This window comes from Pezoporus flaviventris, unplaced genomic scaffold, assembly GCF_033815535.1.
Source record: "Pezoporus flaviventris isolate CSIRO_AGI_PZ_B2104156 unplaced genomic scaffold, CSIRO_AGI_Pfla_v1 ptg000007l, whole genome shotgun sequence".
NCBI lineage: Eukaryota > Metazoa > Chordata > Aves > Psittaciformes > Psittacidae > Pezoporus > Pezoporus flaviventris.
Window position 1 is genome coordinate 21,615,102 of NW_026892555.1, and position 24,447 is coordinate 21,639,548.

Below are 24,447 nucleotides of genomic sequence, written 5' to 3' on the forward strand. Positions count from 1 at the left end.
AAATTAATGAATGCGAGCCATTCGTGGCTGCTAGCAACGACAGAGTAATGATTTGATTAATGTTAAAATATACAGGTAGAGGTAGCAAAAGGGGAGTTTCTTCTCTTTGATATGTATTGTTTGATATAAACTTTTGTCATCTGTTCTTTGTGCATGTTTTTATCTTTATGGGTCTGCTGAATGTTTTATGAGAATATAAAGAGTAATATTCTGATGAGAAAGGAATATGGTAAAGCAAGATAAAATAGGGGTTTCTAGTGGAAATAAGTATAGAATTTAAAATCTAGAGAGAAAACTTTCTTCTGTAGTATGGTGAGTATAATATTTATATATTCCTTTACTGCATTTATGTGACAGAAAACTGCAAATAAGTTGGATCAAGTCCATGTTTTGCGATTTCTGATGACAAATGCAACCATGTTAATCACAAAACATCATAGATTTGGGGGTAATATATATGTATCAAAAAATATATGTGTTATTTACTCTATATAAAAAACCCACAGAGAACTACTAAAAACTGATTTTAATGGTATCAGTTGGGGGGGGGGGGGAAATTACAGTATTTTGCATTACTCTGTTTCTCTTTGCATATGAATTAATTATCTGCATGCTGCTAAATTATCATAAATGTTTGGGTATGAAAATAAATCGGATGGGCACGGACAGGACATAATGGAAACCAATGTTTATGTTTTATAAATATATTCTTTCTGAACAACATAATCAAGCTACCACCAATATTTGTGATGATGCTGTATTAACACATTGCTAGTGTTAAAGATTAGTTATGATGAATTAATTAGTAATTCATAACTCTGAATTAGCTATGGCGAATAAATTATTTCTGATCTGGGTAAAACTGGCTATCCAAATCCTGAAAGATCTTCACAACATTTCTTGATGTGTCCTTCAGGATTTCTAGGAGAGTCAGTTCCATGATAAAACAAGTCTTTTCCTCTGGGCCTACATGCGCTGTCAGTAACGAAAGGATGAGCAGCAGAGGTTTTTCTCAAAGAAAAAAAATGTTTTAGAAAATAATTATTATTTTTCACTTTCAGAGGACTTCTGGCATCTGTTTCATTTTTAATAAGTGCAGATAATGATTTAATTTCATTTTCCACTTCCTTTGGCTATGGGAATGAAAGGAGGAAGGGAAGGCAGGGCCTGATTCTGCACCCAGAGCAGATCAGCAACCATGGCTGGTTTCAATGAGCAACTGCAAGACTGGGCCTGATGCTAAATGTGATCTGGCATGCAAGAAAGGAGATAAGGGATCTGGATCTTCTGCTCTTTTCATTTGAACACACAGACAAGTTTCTTATCCGTCAGATACAACCTTTCCTCTTGCAAGTGTTGTCTCTCGGGGAGGTCTCTGAAGGCTGTTAGGAGTGTGCCCAGTTCTTGAAAAATAGCAGGCAATACACAGAGTTTACCAACAAATCCCTCCCTCTCGCTAAGTATTGTTTTCAAGGAATTTAGGTAGGAGCTAAACAAAGCTAAACAGTTTCAAGCTGTCTAAAATGGAAAAAAAATATTAAGGCTTTTCTTCCAAGAATTCTTTACCTCTTGATTCCTCATGTGAAATACCTTGTGCTTCCATCATCTCTAACATCCACAGCTGCCAGGAAATAAAGAGGCTTAGTACCTACTTTCCTAGCAGCAAAAAGGGGAAAAACATGCAAGACTTCCTTCATACACAATTCAAGAGAAAACCAGGCAGCAGACAAAAAACTCTAACATCTAATCCACTCTGCCTTTTACAGATCACCTTGAACAAAAGCCAATACCAATATCAGCATTGTCCGATGGAGTGGCAGTTGTGTGCTGTGAGGGCAGTAGGCACAAGAGGCTGGGGTGGGAGGCAGAGAAGGTCAGTCCCCATCCAGGATTTCTTCCTCTGTTGTACTGAACAGCGTCTGCATGCTGCTGTGTTGCTATGACACTACGCTCCTAGAAAATGCAATTAATAAGCAGAGCAGCCTTTCTTACTGGGATAACTGCTACTTCTCTTTTGCCAGAGGACTTGACAGATGCTGCAGTGAAAAGATAACAGTTCTTTTCACACTGCCACTGGTAGGTACGTAGGTATCTGCTGTCCTGCCCTGATGAAGTTTCTGAGCTTTCAAAACACTTCCCCAGGCAGAAAAGGCACCAACATGAAAAGCGCTTGCTCCAAGGGGTCGGTTTTTTGTGGGCAAGGTTCTGACAGCTGAGATTGCCAGGCAGAATCCTGAGTGAGATGTTTCATGCTGTTGTTTACAAAGCAGATATTCTTTCTGATGCGCTAAGTCAAAACAGCAGGTCTTAAAATGCGGTCAAAGAAACATGATTTCTGAGGAGTTGGCTACTCACCTGGTACTAAATTCCTTCCTTTTGCTAACTGCTAAGTTGCATTAGACACAGACAAAAACCCATTACAGATTTTCCTTACATTAATTTTCTTAATATTAATTTTCCATGTCAGCGAGGGTTCTTATTACCGCAAATATGTTGTGCAACTGTGGGCTGCACAGCTAGATCTGCATCGCAACTGCTATCTATTAAGGTATGAGCCACATCATGAAAATATTAGAGAATGTCTGCGTTAAAAAATTAATATCTTCTGTTTAAAGCAGATTTATATTAGGGATCCTAAATCCTTAGGGATTTATAATAGGGATCCTCAGCCTAAAGTGTTTTGGGAAAACAAGCCATTCGTAAGAAACTTGGCGTGGAGCTGATGATCACGGAGCCTGATCTTTGCAAATGTGTGTGCTCATAAATGGTTTTATTTGTGACAGAAGCATTACAGAGTTTAAGGGCTCGCACTGTCAGACGACATGCATACGTGTTCGCAAAATGGCGGCGCAGGCAGTCATACGAGTCTTAAAGGCTGCACTTCGGAATGAGACGGGAAGAATCTCGCCAGCAAAGGTTATTTGAACACACTCACTTATTTCTAGAATATGGTAAGAGGTGCTGCAGCTTTAGACTTGAAGATTATTTGCTGTTAATCCACCTCTGTTACAAGCTATAACAAGAACTCTGCCCATGCTGTAAAAAACCACTAATAAGTACTATCTTGACTCTAGAGCCTGACAGCCGCCCATTTCGGGAATGGATGAGCAGAGTCTACCTTCCCCAGCTGCATGGTCAAATTACAATAAATGATAATTAGCAAATTAAAACTTAAATAGCCTTCCTGCCTGTTTGAAAGGGAAAAATTGGTTACAATCATGTTTTTTCTAATGCTTAACTAAATTTTATTGCATCAATGAGGTGTCATTTTTTTTTTCCACAGAAAAAGAAAAGTCAAACTTTACCCTCCTCATCATTTAAAGCTGAGCTTCATATGCAGACACATATTTATATACTGGCTAATTTTTGCCCTCCTAACTCCAGTGACTTCAATCTTTTCATTTGGAATTGCCCTGACACATTCCTGCTTCCATTTATTTTAATTATCTTGGATTGTGACTCTTATTTGGAAACTGGAGCACTTGAACTAATTCAAAAGTACTTTCTGAAAGAAATATACATAGCATTTTGTAACACTACTGTTGTAACATTACAAATTGGTGGTGTTTGACCGTTGTAACAGAGCCTACCACTTCCCTGCCCTGCCCTTCTGAAATGTTTACTTTAGCCAACCAAAAAAATATCTAATTAAGCCTCATGATCAGCCTCATTACATAAATAAGTGTTAGTTTCCTTGGGTTGCTAACAAGAATGCTGAGACGCAGATGGGTTAAATGAGTTGTTAAAAGCCACACAGTAGCTGCATTTTTATTACAAGGGTTAGCTTGAAGGGTAGCTTCACTGATTTAAAATATGAACAAAGGAAAGAGAATCCATATGAAAAACAAATGAAAAAAATTCACCCTCTGTGGACAAATTTCTGCTGAAAAGGATATGCAGAGTGATCAAAGCAAAGTTTAAAGAATGAGCGTCTGGAAAAAAAAAACCTTTAAAAGATGTTTTAGTTATAATAATGCAGTTATCTAAATGTCAGTGAATTTGATCAAAGCTGATCTACAGAGCTCAGGTTTAGCATTAGGTGAGTCATTTTCTTTTATTAGTGATGTTTTTTCATTCAAATGGGTAAAAAGGTGGGAGTTTGGATATGTTGAAGGTTTCATTGGCTTACAGTAGGGACAGACAAATGAGGCCCACCTAGTTTTACAATCTGGCCACCAGCTACTTTGTTTTTAATAAAATGCAGCATATTGAAAGGGCATGTCTCAACATGTCTTGACCCATCCAAACTGGATCAAGATAGAGAGCCCCATATTGAAACCAGTTCGCTCCCAGGACAGGGCCTATTGTCCGCAGAGAGCAGGAAGGTTCCCTGCTTCACCATGGGGCAGAAATCAGCCAACCTTGGTCCTGCCAGCCATGTGCCCACCCCTCTCCTGGCTGCTTTGAGGGGGAACACTTTTCAGGCTCTATTGCTGCAGGGAGTTCATTCAACCCTCTTGACCTATCTTTGTACTACCACACACTGAATTAAAACCAGAGTGGTGTTAAGTTCTCTAAATGCCTAAATGGTAGTTTACAAAGCCCACAGCACTGCAAAGCAAACCTGTTTGAGAATAGTCCCTGGGACTCCCCGAAGAGAAGCAATAATGTACTGGCTGAAATTTGTCCTCTCATGGCCTCTGAATAGCAGCTATCATTGCTGTGAGCAGCATTTCAGGGCACCTCTGCTGCAGAAAAAAAAAACCTCAAAATTATGTCTTAAAATAAAGTCACCTTCCTAACCCTCTTTCTTGTGGCTGGAACATTGTAGTGTGCTTGAGGGTTTGCTAGGATGCTTAAACAGCAAACCATGCCACAGTTGGAATGGGGTTTCTTGAGTGTCATTGGAAAGTTGTCTGCTACAACAAGGCCCTGATCCTCCGTTGATCTCAGTGCTATTAGAAAAAACAGTATCAATAGCAGTGTTAAAGCTGAGAGCTTGGGGAGCTGCTACTTTTCACAGCTTGCAACTGAAACTGTGGAAGTGAGCTTTACAGCGCATTCTCTCATCTGCAATTTCCTGTTGCTGAAACCTGAAGAATTTCAGTGAAGCCAGGTTGCTGCCTGCAAGTGACTGTGGGGCAAAGGCTTTCGAGCAGGGAAGCTCTCATGCTCTTTAGTGGCACGTGCCCATGTGCACTCTCTTTCCCTGCAATACCTTGGAGCAAAAGTCAGATATCTCATCCCTTGTGGGAGAAGGGAAGTGAGTTTATGTTTATAAGGGGGTTAAAGAATACATAAGAGCAGTTTCTTGGCAGTAGCTGAGATGCTGAACTTTCACACCCCCTGTTTTCCCTGCACTAACTTGTTCATCTGCCCGTATCCTCACTTCCCAGTTGAAAAACCCTGTGAAGTTAAAAACAAATGCTAGTAGGGCTAGACTTGGGCAAAGGCAGCAAGGTCCCCACCTAAGCCCTCACTCCCATGATGCAATCCCAGCTCATTTGGACTTACTGGATGGTTTTAGGGAACTGAGCCTGTTGTGCCCCCTGGAAAGGACAGAACCATGTGGCTACATCACAGTCTGATTTTTCATTAAAAACTTTTCATGTCTAGAATTCCTGGTTTGCTTTAACCTGGCAAACAAGGCTCAGAGAGATGTGAGGTGCCCCCAGCCGAGCCACTGCAAAGCTGTTACGTAATTTTTTCTTACTGAGAGTTTGAAAATATGAACAATGACAAATATACGGTTGTAGCTTGGCAAGAACACAACATGTGATGGTATGAGCTGCCACACGCCTCTTAACGCAGCATTAATTTCAAGACCCACTTTTCCATGAAATAAAATTAGAGGATAATGGGTGCATGCCAAAAGAAGATGGGGAGGATCTGACCCATTCACCCAGACTCATTCTGCCATCTATGTAGCTGAAATCCCCTTGAAGGCTTCCTTGTTTTCCTAACATTTCTCTGCTGTGGTCCATGCCCATGCAGCTTCAGGACAGGATCAGACCATCATTTCCACTGTGGAGTGGGAGAAGGAGGCCACAACGTGGAAATGAGAGTCAGAGTCATGGGGTGCTTGTGTGGTTAAATGACTCACACCAGCAGAACCAGCTCCTGGACTAAATCAGGGGCAGGTTTATATTGTACCCCAGCCAGGCAGTCTTGAAAGGGCTCTGAAGGCCAGGGCACCCTGCAGGCAGGTGCCCTGCTTTTGCATTGCCCTCTCAGGCAGCCTGAGCATGCCTGGGGCTGGAGCTGCCCATGAATCCCATCTGCCATCACAGCTGGGCCTCCAGGCAAAACCCCAAGGGTTTTCCTTCCTGCCGCCCTCCTGGCCAGCCCAGCACACAGGCAGACAGGGCAGCACGCAGCTGGCACAGCATGGGGAGACACAGGGTTGGGCTGGAAGTATTCATTAGGGCCGTCCCCAGGACTGGCTTCAAGGGCACTGCAGCAGGCAGCCTGTGACCATGGGTGGTGCTGAGCTGCTCCCCCACAGGCGCTTTGGTCCTTTTCCTGCTGACGCACTGAGTGCTGAGCGTTGCTGCCCAGCTTAGCCTGGGGGGTGGCATGGGACTGGGGAGGAGATGGTGCCTCCACAGTCTGGGAGCATTCACTGTGCGTCCTGACTGCAAGCCCCAGAAGGATGTAATCCAGCTGCCTGCCTGTGTTTATCAAGCCGAAGAATTTAGAGTTTAAGTAAAAGAACCATGATACAGCAGTGGAAGCACCTAAAGCATGTAACTTATGGAAGTTACTTGTGGGTGAGCAGCCGTGCCCATTTCACCCAGATACTCAAATGCAAGCTCTCCCTGTGTGCTCCGTGCAGCATGTGGAGCACAGGCTGCTTTGAACACGGGCAAACTTGCATTAACACGATGAGAAGGAGCAGCTACATTCTAGCGCATCAGTGATCCATGCAAAATGGGTCACCGGGAGATTTAGAAACTGTACCTTTCAATCCCAGCCAAAGAGATACATCAAGGCACGCCGACGTGAAGCACGACTGACACACCTTGAGGCATCTTCAGTGCATTGAGTGGTAGTGACGCCAAAGGATATCAGCTGGCAGTATCTGAGACAACGTCTCGTAAATAATCTCTGAGGAAGAAAGAAATAAAGTTTTTACTTCCTTTTACACTTGAAAAAAGAAAAGCCATCAATCAGTCTACTTCCCCAGACAAACGGACGGGTGTCCAAAATGCCCTAGCATGCAGAGATCCCTCACAAGCATGCAGCAAGGTTGCCGCAGGTCAAGGCGCTGCCTGAGGAGTAGGAGTCTCGCAGCATTGCCTATGGCAAGGCACCACCAGTGCTGCCTGCGCCGGCAGGTTTATGCCCATCTGCACAGGGAGATGAAGCTTGCTCCTTTCAAAGCCAGAGTTCTGGGAGATTTCTATAAAGGTAAAGCCAAAAGAGCTGGGTTTTGTACTCTTCTCCCAGCCACAGCCCTCAGCCCTGTGAGGCGATGGAGCCACTCTCTGGATCCTACAAGAATTTCAGGGAAGCAAAAGTCCTGCTGCTCCCCTTTTCCTGCTGAGAAGATGCTGGTGGCAGATAGACCCCAAAGGCCTGGAGATTTGCTTGGCTGCTCTGGAGCGGTCCAGGGACTGCCCAGCACCCTCCTCAATGCCCTTGAGTGCTCCCCCAGTTCCCAAAAATCCAAACCAGCTCCATGAGGCCATGTAGCCCATGTGCCCATCTATACCCCTGACTGCACGAGGGCTGGGTACTCAGCCTGTTTGTACTCCCTACTGGTACAGCCTACCTACTGGTACTGGCCCCTGGCAGGGCCCTGCTGCATAGCCCGCTCACCTCGGGCTGAGCTTGGTGTTTTCTGTATTGGTCAATTTTAAGATAAGTTTTTAAAGTAAATCTGCACTGCAAAGTTTTGCCCCAGTGCTGGCAGAGGAAGAAGCCTTCCTGGGGAAGGCAGCCATGCTCCACTCCAGCTCCACTGCGTGGGATGGTGTGAGGCTACTGCGCCTGGGATTAAGTGCTATCAGGTCCCGCTCCGCTCATCATAAAGTCCTGGGGTAGTGTTTGAAAGTCACGTCTGGGAAAGGGTGCTCAGGCTTGTGAGGGAGGCTCAAAGGAGGGGAAGCATCTGAGCTTCTGTTGCCTTAATTCTGCAGATTTAGAAAAGGCGTCTAGTATTCTCAGTGTAGATATTTTTACATCTCTTGTTTGATAGATTAGAAGCTTCTAGAAAAAGTTTCACAAACAGCTGCATCTGGATTTTCAACAATAGAGATTAAAATTGATGTTTTATGCAGACATGATGTCTTTATTTCGAACGTAAGTAAATATTTTGAAATCTACATTTTCCTTTTTAGTAACAATTAAAAATAACTTTTTTTGTTAGTAGTTGCCCTATTTTTGCCATCATTACACTGTTATAAATAAGAAAAAGGAGTAGTAAGAGCTTCCATAAGGAGGAAAAGAGATGCTGTGAGGAGAGAAATATAAGCTAAAAACACAGTGCAATATTAAAATAAAAGGAACATATGTCCAAATCCTTGTGTAATACAGTTTGGTAAACCAAGTCACCCTTCTACACATGAAGGACTATCTCCATTTACGGGTCATGGAGAGATCAGAGGCTCTGAGCCAGCAGTGCTGCTTGGCTGACCCACTGCAAACTCAGTCTTGAGATTTTGGGGTCACTGCATTGCTTCGTTCATTCACCTGAAACCGCTGGCTCCTCTTGACCTCCATGAGGGCCACAAAATCTGGCAGCTGCAGTGCTGCTGCCAGCAGCAGTCGCATCCTAAGCAGCCAAGGCTGCTGCCGGCTGCCTGCACTGCCGATCCTGGTCCCCTTGGGATCATTCTGCTGGCTTTGTGCCAGACCCGGCATGCTTAAAATGGTCTGAGTACATCTATGGCACTTGCACTGATGCCTCCTGAGTGCCACGTGGATGTGGCATTGATTAATGGAGACAGAAAGGAAGGACCAACAGGGAAAACAAGCTCTGGGTCAGTGATGAGAGAGGAGCCCATATGAGCAGGGGGCTACAGGACAGATTGAGGCAACTAGACATAGTTGGGAAACTGGTTTAAAAAGAGGGAACCAAGAAGTCTGACTGAGGGAATTTGCTTAGGAAAAGAGAGATTGAAACACAGGGTGAGACATGGGAAGGCAAAAAAGAAACAGAAGAAAAAAAAGTTGGAAACAGGATGGAAGGGGCACTAGGCAGGAATCAGGGTATAGTGCAGAATGAGGCTGAGGTGAGAGAAGCAGCTCCTGGAACAACCGTGCAGAAGTAGAGTAGTGAGAAGGAAGAGGGAAAAGGAAGGAGAGAGAGTTCAATCACTAATGTTTTTTCACTTGTTTTACTCAAATGGCTCAAATAGTGGAACCCTCAGCACCAGCCTTTAGCCCCAGCCAGACATGACCATGTCGCATTCCTGGGTCGCTGCTGGTCTGTCTTCCAGTTAGATCCAGACTGTGCCTGTTCCTGAGGTGGTACAGGTAAAAAGTTGGGCTTTGCCAGCAAAGCTGTGTTGGCATTGGGAATAATCTGTGCTGGTCTGTAATAGCATGGCGTGCTGTTGCTGTGTAAGATGCCTTCATAGAAAAGCATTATGCACACATAGCTGGGCTGGGCTGGGCTGAGCTGCTCCACCATCGGCTGTAGAAAGCATCCATTCTAGCAACTGATGTACAAAGAGCTCAGTTTTCAGATATTACCAAAAGGACTACAATTTTTCAAACTGATTTGCCCCCAGAATGAAGATTATGCCCACATCGTATCTTATTATCTCATGGGTTTTCTCCCACGTACATTCATCCCTGATACGTAGCACAGGTAGTCCCTCTCACTGCTCCCCCACTGCAGCTGCTGCCTCTAACACAGCAAAAGGTGTAGAACAAACACTGACAGTGCAGGAGGGAAAAATCAGTGCTGAAAAGGAAGGGGCAATGGCAGATAGAAGAACACGGGGAAGCGGTGGCAGGTTGTTTGGGAAGCTCCAGAAAACTGCAGAAGGGCAGAGCTGTGTGCTGTGTTCTAGGACTGAGCTCCAAAGGGAAGTAGGATACTTCACACAGACAGAAATGGCAGGCACAGGGATATTAATGTGTTTAGTGTTTGTGTTGTGAAAGTCAGGATGGCACTTTATGGCTGTAAAAGCCCTAGCCCTGCCCAAAAGACAGCTTTACAGAACTTGTTTCTGTTCCCAACAGGTCTAAAACCAACAAAACATATGTGTTCTTTATAGCTGCCTCTGAAATTTCCAAGGGAAAGATGAGCTTTTTAAAAGTGAATGGAGCGTGTCAGTGCCATAGGCAAGTGTATAGATAGTAAAGAGAAATACTAAATCGTCCTCTGACATTTTAAGATGGTAGCTACTGGTTTAACTTTAAAAGCTAGTCCAGGGACCAACTGCAGCGATACTTGTCACTGCCCCTCCTCAGCAATTTGGGCTTCGTTCTGGCTGCTGAACTTATGAAATCCTCAGAAGATAAATTTGCAGTCTGTGTCTGCTCAGGGGGGGAGCTTATTAAACAAGCAACCCCAAACAATTAAATCAAACCTTAGCTATATGCAATCATTTTAATTTCGTCCTTTGATATCGTTCATCTGATTAAGTTCTTTCCAAACAAAGTGCACATAGAACTTGGCCTAGGAGAAGCGGACTAAGCCCATATGTATCCTGACATGGGTGTTTACTTGAATGGAGTTATTCCAGCCTTGCCGTGCGTTCTTGGAGATGCAAAAGGGCCTGGGGACAGGAACTCAGAGAACAATAAGGATAGAGAAACCGAGAGGAAATAACCTACTAGGAGAACAGGAATGCAATGGGAATAGACAAATCAGACAGAAAGAAATCAGATACTGGATAGATGGAACGAAAAGGGAGCGAGAGATGCCTGTAGAGAGAGATTTGGAGAAAAGCAATACGGAGAGAGGAGCAGTTTGGAGAGAGAGGACAAGGGCTTCCAGCACGGGGGGCAGGCAGTGCCAGGCGTGCAGCACCCCAGGCAGGGAAGAGGTGCAAGTCACAGGGGTGTGAAGAGGAAGTGAGCAGGTGGCCCTTAAATAAACTTTGACTAGGAAGGCTCTTCTTCAGTCAGCAAACCAGTATTTCTAGCTACAGAAACATTTTCCCTCCCCATCTTGCTGGACAGGAGCATATGGGGAGGTAGGCCTTGACTAACTGCTAAATTTTAGCTGAGCTTGAGACTGCCACATCAGTTAGAACTCACCTGGCTGCTTCTGCCTGTGGCAGAGCAGGGCTACCCCAGAGGTCCTGATGCTGGCCCTGGAGTGGGCACGGCAGCCCTCTGTGGAGGCAGCAGGCAGATGAGCAGCCACAGGCAGAAATGCAGCCCTTTCTGCACTGACAGCCTGACTGCAGCCCAGGCGCTGGCGGTTTTGACTTGCTACTCACTAACAGGGTGCAGGCAGTGCAGTTCCCTGCTGCAGGGCCAGCGAGGGTTGTTGGAGAGGGGACACCCAAGCTCTGTCAGCATCTGCTCCCCGTGAGCTTGTTGGGACTTGTGACCCCCCTGGACTGTCCCAGAGCGGGACTGTCCCAGAGTCCCAACACCATTCATGGTGGGAACCCTCCCCACTTAGTGCAAAGATATCGCTCTCCCCTGATAGGGCTCCCTGGGCTCAGAGTGGGGAAGATTTCTCTTCATAGTCTGGGAGAGGGAAGAGCAAGATGAGTGTCCCCAGCCTGGCAATGAACTTTCCAAACTACCCAAGGCACTTCAGGGAGGGTACTGGGGCTGACAAGAGCAGTGGGAAGGCAGAGGAGGGATTGCCTATCCAAGGCACCTTACAACACATCAGGAAAAATGCCTCAGGGCTGGCACCAGGACTTCCCGGAGGGGACCAGAGGCATCGGTGGGGGGCTCACAAGGGTGGCAAGGAAGAGGAACCCTGGGGTGGGTGCCACCATCCTGCTACCCGTGTACTGGATGCAGGCTCTGAGCATGCATCCCATGGGGTGGGCACGCCGGGCAGCCCAGAGTCACCCCGATGGGGGACAGCTGGAGCTTACAGAGGTGGCAAAGGAAGTACGGGGGGGGGGGGGGGGGAAGGGGGGCACGGCTCGGCGAGGGTGCCCCGAGAGGGGAAAGCAGCCCCTCTCCTCGTACGTCCTCAGAGATGACCCGTGGTGGGCAGCGCGCATGGGGGGGTCGGGGGGGCTCAGCGCTGTGCGGAGCCCGCTAATGTGCCCCGGGGCGGTACTTGCACCTCGCCATTTGCTTCCAGAGCTGTCAGGAACGAATCGTCTTCTGCGGGATAAAGTCCCTATCTACGCGGGTGAATTACCCGTGTCCAAAGTCTACTGGCAGGAGGAGGCTGCCTGCTGCAATCTCCGAGAAAGGGATGACTTTTACAATGTATGAGCTGATTGCAAATAAGTTACTAATAAGCCGCTTTGGCATAAGAACGGCTCTATGCATTATTTCCTAAGATGCGTTTATTTGCAAGTATTTCTTTCTTTCTCTTCTTAAAAAAAAAAAAAAAAAAAATCGCTCGGGAAAATAAAAAAAAATACAGAAGTTAATATTTAGACATTCATACTATTAAGTAATAGAGCTATAAACTCTCAAATCCAGCACTTTCATTTTACTAAACAATAGATAACACAACAGCGACAGTGAAATAGGCCAAACAAAAGCAATCACCAAAATTGTTGTGACAATACAATCACCCGGTTAGGAAATGTATTCAGTATGCTTTTACCATTGCATTGACACAGCAGGGAAAAAAAGCCTGAATGTTCAGAGAATAATACAACAAGGCAGGAGGTATTTGGAAAAAGAAAAAGGATTTATTTTGAAATACACTTTTAAGGGATACTTTGCCTCCCCGATTTGTTACCGTTGTGCATCTGACACGACGATACAAAACAAACGAAGAAAACCACGTTCTGTACAGAGCTCTAAAATGAGCCGCGAGTATCTACAAGACGAAGAAGCGTTACGCCTGGGTGTGGGTTGGAGAGGGGCCCGATCCTGCAGTCCGCACTCTCTAAACGAGTTTCGCAGACGTGTGGTAGGAAAGCTTGGCCCCGAGCGTGCCTGTGTGCCTCCGTGTGTGTGAGTGTGTGCGCCTGGGAGTTCCTACAACACAGTCCTTGAGTACAACGGGCAGGTGGAGCTGCCGGCGCGGGTCCCTGGCTGCTCTAGAAGTCCTGCCGCGGTGTGTGAGTTAGACTGTGCCGCCGTAGATCACAGTTTCGCCTGAACACTTTGCCGCACTGCTCACAGTTGTAGGGCTTGATGTCTGTATGGGTAAGAAGGTGAGTTTTCAGGTTACTTCTTTGATTAAAGGTTCTTCCACATGTGGGGCATTTGTGTGGAGATTCCTGTTCAGATTTGAAGCAAGCAAAGGATTAATCCTTTACAAACTACCTAGTTGCAAGTTATCACTGCACTTTTTTTCTTATAGCAACGCACAATTTGAAATATCGGGGTCGGACACGAGCGACCGCAGCCCCGGGCGGGCGGCAGATCCCACCTCCGGCCCCAAAAAGCGGTACTTCATAGATACCGGTTTGAGGCATTCCGCGCTCCGGGGGCTCACAGGAAGGGGCCGCCGCACCGTGCGCCAGCTCCGGGGCTCCCGTGGCAGGACTGCCGGCAGGGCATTACGCTCCACACGGCTCCGCGCTGCTCCGCGCCGCCGAACAACGAAAATCGCCTCAAAGCAGCGGCGTGGGCAAAACCAAACCCGGGGCTCGCTTCCCGCTGCCAACCGCGTCCCCGACAGCTTTAAACCCATGGCCCGCGGCCGCCGTTTTCCCGTTGGTCTCCCGCAGTCGCGGAGGTATCCGCAGACTGCTTCCCGTCCCCGGGGGAGCACGGAGCCGTGCAGCCCCGTGGCTTCCCTCCGCGCCGGAGCCCCGTTCCCCCGACAGCCGCAGCCCCTGCGCAGCGGCGGGCGAGACGGCTACGCGCCGGCGGAGGCCCCCGGAGGCGGCCGGGGAGCTCCGGGCTCACCTGCATGTGTAGGGTTTTGTGGACCGCCAGGGTCCTGGACTGGCAGAAGCCCTTCCCGCACTCCTGGCACTTGAAGGGTTTCTCTTTGGAATGGATGTACCTGAAATACAACCCGAGGAGTGAGCAGCACTGCCGGGAGCGCGGAGCCCACCCGTCCCCGGGCCCCGCTCCCCCAAACCCGGCTCCTCTTAAGCGCCCGCCCTCTACTTTCCCCCTTCCCTTTCCTGTATAACTCTGTTCATGGCTGAACTACTTCACAGGTTAAAAAAGTCGCAGTAATTTGTATCGAGGTGTGTTCGCACTCTCTGGTGACAGACGGGACAGCTTCGTCTCCGCCGGCCGGACCCCAGCGTGCTCTCCTCGAAGGCAACGCTGATCGGCCGCGGGGTGCGGAAATGGGCCCACCTGTACTTCCGCGCGTCCCAAAAGCTAAACAGCCAGGGGAAGTCACAGCAGCCCCCCAGCGCGGGTGTCCGTTCCACGCCGAGAGCAGCTTTTGGCTCCGCGGAGTCGGAGCGGGGTTTTCTCCTGCTGCCTTCCCGGCTCATCCCGGAGCAGCTCAGCCTCCCCCCGCCCCGCCGAGCGGCTCCCCCACAGCCCCGGCCCGGTCCCCGCCCCGCGGCGGCGGCCCCTCACCGGTGGTCCCGCAGGTGGTCCTGCCTCCGGAAAGCCTTGTGGCAGATGTCGCAGGTGTAGGGCCGCTCGTCCGTGTGGGTCCGCTCGTGGATGAGGAGGTTGTAGGACTTGGTGAAGTGCCTGCCGCAGAACTTGCAGATGAACTCCTTTTTCGTCTTGGAGGGCAGGCGGCCGCGGGAGGGCTTCCTATCCGGGGACAGTTTGCTGATGCCCGACAAGGGCGAGGTCAGTCCGGGGCTCAGCTTGGCGAGATCCCCCACCTTGGGGGGGTCCTCCTGCGTGGCGGCCACGGCCAGGTTGGCAAAGTCAAAGCGGGGCCTGTCCTTGTGCAAGGCCGGGAGGACGTGAGCGATGGCCCCTTGCTTGGGGTGGAAGAGGTGCGTGGCAAAGGGGAGCGCGGGGAAAGGGAAGCGGGAATCCACCAAGCCCTGGGCGGCTGCCATCTCCGTGATGGTGGAGCGGGTGATTTCGTGCACATTGGGGTAGCCCAATGTCCAGTGGTTCATGTGCATGGTTTGCACGGCGCTGAGTCCATACAGACCTTGCAATTGGTCCACAGTTGCAGGGAAGGTGTTCACAGCCTGGAGGAAGGAGTAGTTGGTGAGTTGCAGGGACGGGTGCAGCGGGATGGGGGCTGGCAGTGCCTTGCTTCCCATCTTCCCAGGGCGGGTGCAGGCAGGCGGTGCAGCTGGTACCTTTGCTGGGCTTTCAACACGGGGAGAAAATCCTGGGAAGAGGGAGAAAAGAGGGTAAAGAAACTTTTTCTGAGAGCACCGTGGTCCCCCTGTCCGAAGTGAACGCAGCGGTGGGGCCGGGGAGGGCCGGGCAAGGCTCCGGGGCGCTGCTTCGTTGCGGCCCCAGCGCCTGCCGCAGCCCCGGCGGCCGCCACCGACCCAACCAGCGCAATCGCTTCGACCGGAGAGTCGAAAGCGTTAAAAAAAAAAAAAAAACCCTAAAAATATCACTCCCGAAATACGCATCCAAAATTTAAATTAAAAGGAGCAATCCCAGCGCCGAGCCAACCGAAGGAGCCGCAGATTCAAATTAAACGAATCGTGAAAATATACACCCGGAACGGGGCCGGGGAGGCTGCGATCCCCGCCGCCGTCCATCGCAGCTCCCACCACGGGGACAACCGTGGCCAGCCCCTTTGCCCCTGGCCAACCTGGGCCCCGCCGTCACTCCCTGCTTCGGCCCGGCTCCTGCGGGCGCAGAGGCCCCGATTCCGACCTCTCCTGGCTGGGGCCTCCCCGGGAAGGAGCGGGGTGCTCATAGGGAGCCGAGGCCAGCCCGGGGGGCGGCGGGGAGAGAATAACCCCCACGTTCATCCCAGCACGGGTGCTTATTTTTCTTCCTTCAACAACAACTCATTTATCAAGATAACCGAGAGAGAGGGCCGGAGCTGCTGCCCGCACGCACACCTCCCACCCAGCCCCCCGCCGCAGCGATCCCGAGGAAGGCGGCCGGCCCCGCTGCCTCTCCGGCCCGCCAAGGGCTGCCCGGACCGGCGCTGCCCTGCAGCCACCACCTCCGTCCCGCAGGGTCGCGAAGGGCTGGCGCAGCCCCTCTCCCCGGTCGGGATCTCCTCCGGGAGCTAACGAGCGGAGGGTGAAGAAGGTTTCTCTCAGCCCGCTCGACTGAAGCCACCGGGCCCGCTCCTCCCGCCGGCCGGGGGACCCCGCGGCGCCCCGTGGCCACGCTCCCTCCGCGGGGCAGCGGGTCTGGGGGCAAGCCCCTGCCCTCTCCCTGTTTTCGGTGAGGGTTCGCTTCAAGCAGCCGGGCGGCTGCCACGACCCATGAAAGCGGCTAGAGCAAGAGCCGGTAGCTCCCGGGCCTGTAAACAAGAGGTAGGGCACCTCCTGGGATTCGGGTGGAGGGGATGGTAACGCGGAGTCTCCAAAATAAACAAGTGTTCCCGTCTCCCCGAAAAAGTAACCTAAAACACACCCCACCTTCCCAAACCACAACAAAACCGAAGGGAGCTCTCGGAGCGCAAAGCCCGCGCCCGGGAGCACCGTCTCGGTCCCCCAGGGCGGCCGCCGCCGCCCGCAGCCCTCGCCGCTGCCGCACGGTTAGGGCCGCTCTGCTGGCACCGGGCAGCGGGAAGAGACTTTTCGATATTTCGTCTAAAATCCATTTCCCCTCCGTTTGTGGCACCATTTGTGAATGGGCCCTCGGGGGGGGTGGGGTGGGGAAATGCGGGAAGAAAGTAGGGTGTGAATGGCTGCGTTCCCCCTCCCTGTTTTCGTTTGCCTTGAATCGCGGTTCTCCTGGATTTCCTCTGCTCCCTCCCAGTTTCACTCGTTTGCGATTGTCTCGAGACCGGGAACAGGGATATCCACTCGACCTATTACATATGGCGACCTTTTCTTTTTTGGTGGCTGGGGGAAGAGGGGGTGGTTATATATAGAGACTTATTTTTAAAGATGTCGTAGCGTGTGTCCCTCTTCGCTTTCCGCCAGGAACCGACACACAGGCAATAAAATCACTTCACCTACTGCTACGGCGGCTCCTGCCCCAGCCCAGCCGGCAGGGCCGGGTCTCGGAGCGATGGGTCTCGGAGCTGTGATCAAGGCAGGTAGAGCATATCTGCGGGGGGGACGCTCGCCTTTGACCGTGGAGGTCGATGGCTGTGTGGGGATATCACTGCACGCCGTCCGTTTTCTTGTCAAAGAACCAAGTCAGAAAAACTATTCCGGCCACAAAATACGCATTTTAACACAAACTTTTCAAACTACACCGTTGCCTGACACACGGTCCATCTATTACTATTTGTACCCGGAGGTCACTTTATGAAAACTTACAAAAAGGCCCAAAAAGTGCCTTCGTGGGGGATTCCAAGGCTATTTCTAATAAGGTGGTGAGGGAGACAGTCAACCAAAAACGGATGTTACTTAAATCTTGGCACTTCCTTTTCCCTTTCCCCTCAGAGCGCTTAAGTAAATTAAGCCCGGTGCCCCGGCAAGGAGCTCCACTCTACCTGCCAGCTCCCGGCCCGTGGCCCGGCCGCTGCTCCCCTGCGCTCCCTCCCGCGGCGGGGCTGGGGCCGCGGCCGTGCCCCAAGGGCGCTGCTGCCAGTCCTTGGGCCGCCTTTGCTGTCCGCCAACCCCTCCCGGAGCCGCCGCTGCCTGCGCAACCCGGTTGTCTGCACGGACCCAGGGCTTCTCCAGTGCGCGCCGCGGTCCACGCACAGACCGGTTCCTCCCCTCAAGGAATTCCACGCGAAGGACACGGACCGCGCGCTCCGGGAGGCCCCGCCGCCTGCCCAGCACCAGCGCGCCTGCGGCCAGCGGCGGGACCCCGCTCCCCCACCACCGCGGAGTTACGAACTGAAAGTAAACCCGGCGGACCGCGCTCCCTGCAGAGGGGTCACGCTCTTCCGGAGCCCTGCCTCGGACCCGCGCCCTGCTCCCGCCGACGGCAGCAGGCGGAGCGGGCCGGAGAAGCCCACTTACCGACCGCAGCCGGCGGCTCCTGCTGGGGCACAGCCGAGGCGGCCGCCGCGGCACCTTCACGGAGACATTAGATCCACAGCGGGGACGGCGGCCGGCATGGTGCGAAGTGCTGGGCGGCGGCTGAGAGCTCTGGCGGTCCCGGGGTCCCGGGGCCCCGGCATAGACCGCAGCCTCCCGACCGCAGCCTCCCGCCTTCGACCCCGGCGATGCTCGGCGCGAGTCTGAGCCGCCCCCTGCCCGGTCCATCACATTTCAGCGGTGAGTGGCGTGGAGCGCTGTCCCCGCCCGCCCGACGCCGCCGCCGCCGGCCCACCCCGCGGCGCGCACAGCCCCGCGCTCTGGGCTGCACCGCTCCGCCCCGACGGGACGGGACCGCCCCTAGCCCCTGCCCCTTCCCCGGCCCGCCCCGCCGCGCCGGCCCCACTGTTTACTTGTGTTTGGGTAGCAACTGGGTTTTACAGCGGCCGGACGTCCCCCTATTTCCCCCTCCACACTCCCCCCCCCCCCCCCCCCCCCCCCCCCCGCGTCACCTAAGGTGACTTTTCCCTCCGAGAGCAGATCTACGCCCCTCGCCCCGCTCCCGGCAGCGGGGATTTGCACGCTCCCTGATCCGCACCGGCCGCCTATGCCGCCTGCCGTGACCAGCCAGGTTGACACACGACTTGCTTAACTACCTAAATACCTCAATAACTCAATACCTAAATACCTCATTAATACCTAAATACTTGAGATAACTCTCCGAACCCAGAGGGCGGGGGTCCTGTGGGCGCCCATACCTCCGAGGGCCCCTCTGAGTGCCCGTAACGCTTACGTCCGAACGGCCCCTGGCCGTCGGGTCGGGGCACCCCACGGACTGACCTTCAGTGGTCCGGTTCTGCCTTTTAACTGCTATTTGAAGGCACCTTAAGTGGGGAAGGAGAAACTCTCCGGAGGACTGCCGCTGCGCGAGGACTGTCCCTACCTGGGACAGACAGTTTCGACAGCAGTTTCGATTTATTACGGGGAAATTTACTGCTAAATGGGGCCTCTGCGACCCTGTTCACATTTCTCGATTAAAGCACTGTTTCCATTTCCTTCGTTAGCTGCCGTACAGTTGGTTGCATACAGTAAATTCGGGTTGAATTTTTATCTGTAACGTTATCTTGTTCTGCGCGTTACTTAAATCTCATGTAATTTATGGTATAGTCCGGACCGGAGATGGGAAGTCGGCTTTGAGAAGTACGAAAAGATGTCGGAAAAAAAGAGGCATTTAAAAACAGGTTTGAAATTTTTTCAGGGTCGAGTCTGTGCCGGTGAATTCGAGCCCGCGGACGAGAAGCGGACACAAGTGGCGGCTGCGTCGGGATTAGGGATTTTTCTTCCTTTAAGTAGAAAGTACAGAAAAATAAAACCAGTAGAGGAGGGGGGAGCAGGAGTGGGCAGCGGCCGGTTTGCGTGTCCCCTGGCCCCTTGGCAGGGAGGGCAGCGCAGAGAGGGCTGGCCCTCGGAGCAGCCCGCTTCAGCCGCTCGGGCGAAAAATGCCGTGTTTTAAACACCACTTTCCTAAATAAATAGCATTTCACTTGCTGGGCTGTGAGGACACCGGGGCTCACAGCGCCCAGGACAAGAGTGGTTCCCCTGGCCGGACTCGGGTGGGCGCGGGGGGACCCAGCCGTGTTTTGCCTGCCACAGCGAGGCCGGTTCTATCAAGAACGAAGCAGAATAGGGACTTCACTACCGCCTTTTCCTCCCCTCACCGCTGGCTTGCGTACCCCAAGGACGACACCCCCGAGGCACGGATCGGAGGGAGGTCGTTTCAGGAGAACCGTCATTTTCTTGCCCTTTGCAGCAAAGGAAAAAAAAGAGCCTCACTTGCCGGAGACGGTGGGAGCGAGGGGGACAAGAAGGGGGGAAGTGGAAGAAGAATGGGGGGAAAAAAAACAACCCACAATCAAAGCCCCAAAATGTTAGCAAGAAAACCCCCCAAAACCCGCTGTAGAGCCCAAACCGACCAAACAACGAAAGAGCCTCAGAGCGGAAGGAACGGGGCTGGCAGTGGAGAGGTGCAGAGTCCCTGCCCAGGCTCTTTGCTCCCCGCCGCCCGCGGGACGTTTCAGCCACGCCGGGAGCAGGAACGCCGCGCTCTGCTGCTGCCAGCAGCCCCGCACATCTGCGCCCGCTGACCCCGGCGCAGCCTCCCGGCCAGGCCAGCAGGTGTGCGGTGAGAGCTGCTGCGAGCCCCGCCGTCCGGCCGCGCCGTCCGGTGCCGCAGCACCCGCCGAGACCGGGATCGCTCGGGCGTCGGACGGCTCCGAGGCAACGGACACCCGTCGAGCAGCGGTGACCCCGCTGCGGGCACAAGCCGCTGCGTTCCACCGAAGCCTCGCAGGTCCGCTTCCACCCCGGGGGCGCATCTTGTGCCCCAGGGGCTTCCACCCGGCTGGGCAGCGGCCCCCGCCCCGCTGTGCACCGGCCCCCGCCCCGCTGTGCACCGGCAGGTCGAGGCGGAGGGCGGCTGGACCAGAAGCGCTGCACCAAGCGGCGGCCCACGGTGCTGTAGCGCCCCCTGGAGGTCGACGTGGAGCCCTTCCCGCTCTGCCGTCTCCGGCCCCCTCCGGCGCGTTGGGGGGAGCGCCCCTGCGGCGCGGGAGCGGAGCTCAGCCAGCACCGCCCGGGAGACGAGGGCAACGCGGCCCCGAGGTGGGGTAAAGCAACGGCGCTCTCCATGGGCGCCCGAGTGTCCACCCCGCTCTGCTGGCTCCCACCCCGTGCCGACACCGCCACGGGCATCTCCGACTCCCTCCTCTCCACCCCAAAAAATACACCCGGAGCTCTGGACTCTGTCCGGGGGAGCAGGGACTCCGGCAGTGTTTGTTCTCCCTGCGGAGAACAGATTACAGCCGTTCCTCCGCTGGTGATGCAGGCCGGGGCAAACCTTGACCACCCGCCCCGTCCTGAGCACTGAAATGCACCCGGGCGGGATGGGGAGGGGAACGACACAGGAACCGCGGCTCGGCGGCAGCGGGGCCCCGCGTGGGGGGCTTGGCGGGCCTCCCGCGGAGCACCGTGCACGGCCACGGTGCGCGCAGGAAGCGGCTCAGAGCTTCACACACCGCCGCCGGCACCGAGGGCGGCCGCAGTCGCTGTGGGACTCATTCCTACTGACATGAGTGGGGCAACAACTTCGGCGGGAGCTGGGGTGCGCCTGGTGCCCGAGGGAGGAGGGGGCCCGGCGCGGAGCTGGAGCTGCCGGTGTTCTTGCAGCACCGACTCGCGGGGGTACCAAGGCCGGCTCCGGCTCGTGAGACAGGGGCTGCACCGAGGGAAGGGGCCCGGGAGCAGGGCACCCTTGCACTCGGTTACGAGGAGCCCCTACGGCTCCCGCCGGCCGCCTGGTCGGGGAGCGCTGGCGATGCACGCAGGCAGAGGGGCCTTTCGGCAGAGTGGGCACCGGCGGGCCTGCTGCCAGCCCCGGGCTGCTGCCCGCCGACAGACGGGCCGGTGCAGCAAACGGCTCGGACTGTACACCGGGGACAAGGAAAACAGCCGGTCGACCTGGCATCTGATTCCGCTGCTGTTTCTTGGTGACTAAAGTATCACTTCAGTCAGATTTAGCGCGGTGGGTTTTTGTGTTTAGTTTTTAATGCCCCAGTCAGGAAATCCCAACGAGTTTTGGACAAATAGCGCAGGCAGCCGGAGCCGCTGATGGCCCCCCCCGGCACCGTCGTTGCGACTCCCGCTCAGCACCGCTCTTTCCCTCCTCAGACTTGGACTCACATAGATCGCCGCGATTAATTTCCATCAAAGCAAAAAGCATTTAAGCACACAACGCCCTCGGCGGCCTGCATCTCGCCCGCTCTTCCCACAGGCGCGCAACCCTTGCCGCCCCTGTCCCGCGGTGTCCGGCCGTGGGATTGCCACCCGACAGGCACCACCACCAGGACAGCCAGCCCGACGGGTGCCTCCTAGCCGTCCCTACGCTAGGGAGCCCGCGGGGGCTTTTGCTCTTCAGACACCGCCGCGCCCCGGCTCCCTGCTCCCGGGAGCATCACGTCGGGCAGAAGAAGTGACAAACCGCCGGAGGCCGCGGTCAGCTTTGCCGGGCGCACGACGGCGGGCGCCCCGCGGAACTTGCGCGCTGTGCTACGGTGCGGATGGGGAAAGATGGGTGCGGAGGCGGCCGCCAGCGCCGCTGGGAGCGGGGCGAGGAATCTGCCCTCTGCGGTGTTGCCGCAGTGGGTTCCGAGTCCGAGACAGCCGGAGAGGCCGCGGGGGTCTCTGTGGAGCAAAGGCTCGGTGGCGGGGCCATAGCCGAGTACAGCCGGCCTGCGCCGGAGGGATGTCTTGCCCCCGCCCCGAGGACACGGAGATGTCCGTCTCCTGCCTGGAGGAGCTTGCTCCTTGCAGCCGTACTGCCTCGAGCGTGGTGAGCCCACCCAGCGGAGCCCAAAACCGGCGGCTTTCTCCCGCTCGTCCCAGCCTGCTGCCTGCTGACCTCCTCAGGGAATAGGGGGAAAAAAACCCTTGATAAACGTATTTTTCTAGCCTAAAGCATCACCCATACACACACACAAAACTCCCTCCCCCTGCCTTCCCGCCATCAGCAATGAAATGTTTTTGTGGTGCCTGAAATGAGCAGCTGTCAAGACATAAAGAAATACAACGTGCCGTACCTTATTATAGTTTGGTTTAAGCAGCCATTTGGCTAAGTCTTTCCTGCCGTCATCACTGAAACACTGAGTAGGGCTGTTGCCTACAGCCACGGCTGCTGGAAGCACGGACACCCATCACACAGGAGTGGGGCCCTTTCTCATCGCCCTACACCTCCCCCCCCCCCCCCCCCCGCGAGCTGAACCTAGGGACTTGCAGAGGGTCCCCAGGCTGGGAGACCTCCCTTACTCTCTCGTGCTGGCATTTTACATTTTACCTCGCTTGGCACACGTGCCAAGCAACAGCTTGCAGGGTGGAGGTCTGTCTGCTGCACAGGGCAGGGCTGGTGTGCTTCGCTCCCAAGGAAAGCAGGATTTCAGGCACTGATGAAGCTCTGCAGCTGCCTCAGGCTGGAAGGGTCGTGAAGTCTGCAGTCTCCAAGCCAACTGTTAGGAGTGAAATCTAAGAGAAATACTGTATAAAAGCAATAAATTGGTTGAAGAAATGCACTTCTACGTTTGGTCGCAAGCCTTGTAACTCACCTAGGACATGAGAACTCCAAGGCAGCATAGAACGGGGCCCATACATCTTGTCCTGAGTCATATATTAAATAATTCCATTTCCTTTCAAGAACATTCTATATCCCAGCGAATAACTTGATTTTCACAAATAAAATTAATACTATAGGTTGAAAGTCAGCAAACAATAGAAAAGCTCAGAGGGGTTTTTCCAGTTGTAAACATGCAGAATCCATATGGTCATTAGATACATCTGTGGGTTAAGCACTGATTTGTTTATGCAAGCCTGATGCTTATGATACTCTTAAACGAGGACTATTCTGTTGAATATATGTATACTGTAATCCCCTTTTACCTACCCTCTGCATGTGTGTTTCCTGTTTTCAGCATGCATTCTCGATGTGTAAACTGTGGTGAAGGATATGTTATAAACCAGGATACTACAGAGCATTTCAGATATTTTCAGAGCTTTACAAGCACGGTGCAAGCATATGCAAATCATCACTTACAGATGTGCACAATGTCTGTATTAATCTCTGCATGTTTTTTCAGTTGTTTGTGGCAACTAATTCAAAGAAAAGGACAATAATGGATACTACAAAAAAGTATCAGTTATTTCTGGGTAGACTCAGTGCTACAACATCCAGACAAATCTTACTGATGAAACCCCGCACTTAATAAAATCAGTGTTTTCTGAAGTTAAGATATTGAAGATTCCTGAAATACAAGGAAATCAAGGGAAAACTTACCTCAGTAAAGCATTTGAAAACTCTTAAAGATACTGCCAAGGCTGAACAGTGCCCTGTATCTCTACTGGGTATGATGCAAAAAAGCACTTAAGCACATGATTAAGTTCACCACTACCCAGAGCAGTACCTAAGCAGGTGCTTCAGTTTCTTTATATGCCAAAATCACCTGCTGAGTGTGTGTTTTACTGCTGGTTTAAAAGATTTCCTGAATCAGGGCCATTATTTCCAGATTGCCTCATAAAAATAAACAAATTAATAAAAGCTTATAAAAAATCCAAGAGCAGTTACTATTCTAGGGAAGATTTTTCATCGTACCTACTTTCATGTCCTTTTCCATTAGCTGCTGGCACTCAACTATCTGTTATGACCACCTTGAATGCTGGTGACCACCTCAGTTTCTCCTGCTATCTCATAGCACCACTGTGTGCATCATTTTGTGGGGTGAAAGGACAGTTGTTCCAAATATTTTTTGTGGCTGTGATGCTGACTGATACACGTTGGAGGTATTCTAGAGCTGAACAGTTCTGATCTAGCTTATGGTGTGGGAAA

General features: G+C 52.5%; 1 protein-coding gene and 1 long non-coding RNA gene across 3 annotated transcripts; one reads left to right on the forward strand and one right to left on the reverse strand.

Annotated features, from left to right (window-relative positions):
• The first annotated feature begins 1,668 nt into the window (after positions 1–1,668).
• Positions 1,669–3,155, forward strand: LOC133266314 (uncharacterized). The gene is made up of 3 exons (XR_009742323.1): positions 1,669–2,076; positions 2,784–2,951; positions 3,075–3,155. It is a non-coding gene; the product is annotated as an uncharacterized LOC133266314 (long non-coding RNA).
• A 9,563-nt stretch (positions 3,156–12,718) lies between these two features.
• OSR2 (odd-skipped related transciption factor 2) lies at positions 12,719–18,319 on the reverse strand. 2 transcript variants are annotated; one of them, XM_061447997.1, is made up of 4 exons: positions 18,003–18,319; positions 14,548–15,274; positions 13,912–14,011; positions 12,719–13,195 (listed from the first exon to the last, which is right to left on the reverse strand). In XM_061447997.1, exons 2-4 carry the CDS (start codon positions 15,201–15,203, stop codon positions 13,121–13,123), a joined length of 831 nt encoding a protein of 276 aa, XP_061303981.1. In that variant the 5' UTR covers positions 15,204–15,274; positions 18,003–18,319; the 3' UTR covers positions 12,719–13,120. The 2 variants fall into 2 exon arrangements, with proteins under 2 accessions (XP_061303981.1, XP_061303979.1); XM_061447995.1 differs by having other exon boundaries at positions 12,719–13,277.
• Between the last annotated feature and the right edge of the window lie 6,128 nt (positions 18,320–24,447).

What these genes read in the sequence shown, in the direction of transcription:
- OSR2 (XM_061447995.1), bottom strand. Translation starts at nt 15,203, where the DNA reads ATGGGAAGCAAGGCACTGCCAGCCCCCATCCCGCTGCACCCGTCCCTG. An exon ending in GACCACCTGCGGGACCACCG is followed by an intron (nt 14,012 to 14,547) that starts GTGAGGGGCCGC and finishes GTTGTATTTCAG; the next exon opens with GTACATCCATTCCAAAGAGA. An exon ending in ACAAAACCCTACACATGCAG is followed by an intron (nt 13,278 to 13,911) that starts GTGAGCCCGGAG and finishes AAATCTGAACAG; the next exon opens with GAATCTCCACACAAATGCCC.